We start from the raw sequence: 5,272 nt of genomic DNA, 5'->3' as shown, positions 1-5,272 counted from the left end.
GTTTGTCAGATACGGCATATGTTCCAGGAAAATAGATCGAAAGATCGCTTTTGAAAAAGGAAAAGAAAAATGTTTAGTGTTCTCGGACTTTTCCTAAAATCCCGAGTTCACTCAAAGAGTGGCTTGACAAAATCTATTTTTATAAAATATATTTTGGCACGTGTCCACTGAGTACACCAAGTACTCAGCCCTGCATGTTTTCTCTATGTGCAGGTTGAGCGGTGACGAGCGCGGTGGGTGTTGAGCATGAAAGTGAAGAAGATTGTAAATAAAACTTTCTGAATATATTATGTCTTCATACATAATAGTATTCTACTCTCGAATGCTTCCGCCAAGTATTGTTGAGATAATTTTATCTCGAGTTGCTGATTGTTGAAAAGACACTCTGATTTTATTCGAGCTTTTCCCATTTGTTTGGAGCTAAAGTCGAGTTTGCACTCTGTGTATCATACACTCTGATATATATTATTCTTTTAAGCTAATTGAGTCTTTCTTATGAACTGTTATCCTTAAATGCTATTCTTAAATGTTTGTCCCTTGGTCACGATCGCCTCGTTTGTAACACCCCTGGGGTGGGCGGGCGTGACAACTATAGTCTATACTACTTTCTATGTTTGAAAAAACTGCAAATAATTACTTCTGGAAACCTCTCGACAAACAAGAATAGGGTAGTTCTTATGTCTACATTTTAATTTTTTCATGATGGATAAACCCAATTACATGATATTAGTATTAGTAATTCTCTCTTAATCAAACTCTTGGGCCAAACCTATTAAATATGGTGTAGTATTAATTAATTTATAAAAAGGGTAGTTTTAGATGAATCTTTGGTTCAATAATTGGTATCTATGAAGTGCTACTATGTATGGAGTGCAAGTAAACAATGAAAAGATAGTTAAAAATAAAATATGAAAAAGCGAAATAAGTTGAACATAATCCAATCACAAAAACAAATAGATTTTAATTTGGATTTTATCCAACTTATAGATATCATGGCAAGTAATGATGCTTGCTTACTTATTTTCTCAATCAACAATTTTAAATTATTGAAACAAAGTTCAAACTGTCGCTTTCTACTTCACCTAATCTTGTACTCCTTTTTAATTCATTTTCAATACTTTAGGAAACCATTTTTAATTAATCCCTCCATCCCATAAGAATATACACTCTTTCCTTTTTGGTCCGTCCCACAAGAATATACACTTTCTTATTTTGGAAAGTCTTCTCTCTTCTAATGAGGTGGGACACATTCTCCACTAACAATACTTTAATTATTTTTTCTCTCCATCTCTCTCTTCTTTACCAATTTTAAATTAAAACACGTGCCGTTCTCAAAGTGCATATTCTTTGGGGACGGAGAGAATACATTTTATGCACGTCTACGTATTTCCAATATGATAAGTCTATAGATAATAATCTTCTTCGATGAACTCTTTTTATCTTCCTAATTGAACACTTTGAATAATAATTATATTCATTTCACAAATTTTATCGCTAGCATAAGTTTTAATAAATAATTATAAATGAATAGCTTGGAAGGAAAATGTCGTTCCGTATTTTAATTGAAAACGCCATTTCCTACTTTTAAAATTTGAGATTTTAATCAATTGCATTCATTTGTTCTTAAATTGCGTATAACCTAATAATAATAATGATAATAATCATAATTTGAAAAGATTATACAACGACATTATAAACCCTAATAAATCATAATCGCAAACATTATAAATTTGAAAAGATTATATTAGAAGACAGATTAGTTAGAATATATACATATGATTTTGGTGTAAGTGAAAATTTGGAACCAGTATATTCGAAAAGTATTCACAGATTATGATGCATAAACCTCTATTCATTTTTTCGAGTCCTTTTCTTGGTTTAGACTTCTTAACCATTGACAATTTCATCCCACCTTTGAAAATGGCTGTTCCCATACACGAAATTAATGAAGTCTAAATATGGAAATAATTTTTAAAAATCCCAAAAAAATGTTAGTATGATAAATTTATATATTGGGTATAGTCAAGAGTTGAAAATGATATGCAATGTAAGATTATTTCTCCACTCGAGACTTGGCTTTAACCATTATTATTGACTCATAAAAAAGTACTTAACAATCAAGATGGAGATTAGCACTAATCTTGGGTATAACTAATATCATCTTCATCGACATGTCAATTTTACAATTTATATATATTTATATAGTTATTGAGTGAGCACCCCATTCAAAATTTTAAGAACAAGCTTTGGACTTCTTTGTTTAATATCACTTTTTATCGCCATTATGAAATATTAGGAATAAGGTAATCTTTTGGATTACTAACCAAATTGAGACATGGAAAATAAAAGCTTATATAAAAAGTTGGTATCTAAAAATCCCATTTTCAACTTAGTGATACCAGAGATTGGGATAGAAATAGAAAATGAAGACAATATTTCTTCGACCTTTTAATTAACTTTTCTTCTCATTTTGTTGTTTGGTAAATTTTGTTATCGATCCATGCCCTTAGGACTTAGTCTTGCTTTGCTGGTTGTTTAGTCTCATTTTGTTGTTTGGTAGATTTATTCGCGATTTTTGTTGTGTGGTTTATATTTATGTACACTCTTACTCTCTTATTTAGGAGTCGTTTGGTTACTAAGGCGGTAATGTTTATAAACCGGGTATCTTTGGGTGTATAATCTGTGGAAGTCGTGACTACTCACAATGCGGCCGTTTGGTTGAATATAAGTCCAATTACAAACAAGGCCAATTCCCTTATTTGGTTGACCGTATTCAAAGAGATTGTATACTTGTGATCCCTTTTTTTGCCCCTAGGGTTGCAGAGGAATTTCAGGATTGCAGTCTAATAAAACCGCGAACCCCTTTGTGAATTTTGTAATTCGCGCGGTGTTTCTCGGAGCAGCCTCCCACTGTAAAGCGGCGACTACTGCAAAATTCCTCTTATTTTGACGGGCTAAATCCCACACAAGTTAGATTATTCGACCGTTTGTCGCTCACTCCTTGATTGAAATCTGATTTTATGTTTTGCGAATAGGTTTTCCATTCCGTTATGCACTCTTTGTTCCCTGCTAATTTCATTGACGAGTTAAACCTAGTGGTGGTGATTTGAAATGGGTGTCTGTTACTACAATGTCAATGTAAAATATTTGTTTGAATGTTTACATTTTCTGGCTGAATTTCTTGCAATGAATGCTCTTTCTACTTTGTTTAACGAACTTTGCTGCAAATGTGTAGATGTGTGTTATGTGATAAAATAGATTTACTTAATTTTCCTTGAGTCTGACTCTTGCTCGTTCATTCTTCGAAGCTATGTCCGATCCTCGAAGATTTGTACCTTCCGGCGATGGTAGCCAGAACACACAAGGTTTGGGTTTTGTATGAACATATTCCTGTCCAAATCCCGGTCGCGTCTGCATTCGTACATTTTTTTTACATTGTTTCCATTTACACTTCATTTTGTCCCAGGGGGTAGCCAATACCGAAGGGGAAATGCTTGCCGACCTGTTGTTCCCCGTCGTTCTTGGTCTGACCGTGAGGAGGCCGTCCTCATGGTTGCCATGAAGGATTTGGTCACCCATGGGTGGAAATCGGATAATGGGTTCCGAGGAGGCTACTTGAACAAGGTGGAGGAATGGATGCAAAAGGAGTTTCCGAGAACCGATTTGAAAGCTAATCCGCATATTCAGTCTAAGTTAACGGCTGTGAAGAAAAGCTACAACTCACTGGCAAAGATCCTTGATCGTAGTGGTGTCGGGTTCAATGTGCATGGAGATTTTAAGATTGACTGTGATGATGATCAGTGGGACCAAATCGTGAAGGTTTGTTATATTTATCTAGCCCTTGAATATTAATTCCTTCTGATAATCTCTTTGGCTTAGTTTTTGATAGTCTCTTTAAGCATAGTTGTTGACCTTGTACACACTTGTATGTTCTCTCGCAGCAAGATAGCAATGCCCGCGGAATGCGCACAAGGTCCTGGCCCTACTGGGAAGACTGGAAGGTTATCTTCGGCAAAGACAGGGCAAATGGTGGCCATGCCGAATGGGTTGCTGATGCGGCTGCGAATAGTTCGCCAGATGCGCCTGTTACGGAGATAGGTGAGAGTAGTGATTATCATCCCAGCTTCGAAGATTTTCTGGGTTATGATGAGCAGATGCAGGCTACGTTTGCGAATCCAAGGGTTGATGACAGTAGCACGCAGAGTGGGGCGAACGCTACTGCGAATGCACAGGTTCCTCCTAAAAACAAGCGCAAACGCAAAGTCCGGGAGGATGATAGCGGCATAGTTGAATTACTGAGAACGTTGCACTCCGAGACCAGCGCTCGTTTGGAGACCTTGGCATTACGCATAGGGTACGAGATGGATTTGGGTAAAGCGAGGGCGGAAATCTTTGGTCATTTGGGAAACATACCAGAGCTGACCGAGAATGAGAGGTACGATCTGTGTGACATTATTGGTAAAGAGAACTCCCGGCTAGAGATCTTCAGAGGACTCCCTGATGCTTCGAAGGCCGGATATGCGAAGCGTGTCTTGGAGAAAGAAGGTCGCACCTAGCTGGCTGTGCACATCGGCTATTTTTTGTCTTATGAAAAATATGCTCTTTTGGACAATTTCATCACTTCTTAGCCGATGGTGTAGTATGGTAATCGTTTTGTAGTTGGGAATGTAATTATGGGCGACGTTAAGACCTATGAAAACTAATGGTTCGTGATGACTTATGCATATCTAGTTTGATTAACTTGAATTTTCATATTTGGTCCCTATTTAACTGATGTGAACGATATGTTGGCCATCTCACTTTCCCCATTAAAGAACTCCAGATTGAAGGTGGGTAATACACTGACTCATGAATTGAAAATAATAAAAGTACACTAACAAAAAGTGGATACACTCGTCGACTTGTATATAAATTCAAAACAATGAATTGTTCTAATATAATAGAATTATATTGTTTAAAAAATGTGTCCAAAATATTTAAAATAACAATTCAAGTGTTCAACTATTTAAAAAAGCCCAAAAGAATAAAACTTCATCATAATCAAATCTTGTTCATAGCATTCAAATTAATAAAACTTCAACATTCAAATCTAAAACAATTTATGAAGTCATGATCAACAACATTATCTTCATTTCTTGCAACCTCGTTGTCTTCATTTCTCAAAATTCCACAAAATATCGTTGATAAAATGATACTTTTGTCTAATAATGATAGTTTTAGATTTTTTGGATGATAAATGATACTTTTGCATCATAGAATGATAGTTTGAGGG

General features: G+C 35.6%; 1 protein-coding gene across 1 annotated transcript; it reads left to right on the top strand.

The window, feature by feature from the left end:
- The first annotated feature begins 3,310 nt into the window (after window positions 1-3,310).
- Window positions 3,311-4,556, top strand: LOC121770323 (uncharacterized protein At2g29880-like). The gene is made up of 3 exons (XM_042167073.1): window positions 3,311-3,365; window positions 3,467-3,819; window positions 3,942-4,556. The coding sequence occupies exons 1-3, from the start codon at window positions 3,311-3,313 to the stop codon at window positions 4,554-4,556; spliced, it is 1,023 nt and encodes a 340-aa protein (XP_042023007.1).
- The last annotated feature ends 716 nt before the right edge of the window (window positions 4,557-5,272 follow it).

This window comes from Salvia splendens, chromosome 16 (assembly GCF_004379255.2).
Source record: "Salvia splendens isolate huo1 chromosome 16, SspV2, whole genome shotgun sequence".
Lineage (NCBI taxonomy): Eukaryota > Viridiplantae > Streptophyta > Magnoliopsida > Lamiales > Lamiaceae > Salvia > Salvia splendens.
Note: the sequence above shows the minus strand (reverse complement) of the source record. Positions and strands in the feature narration are given on the sequence as shown.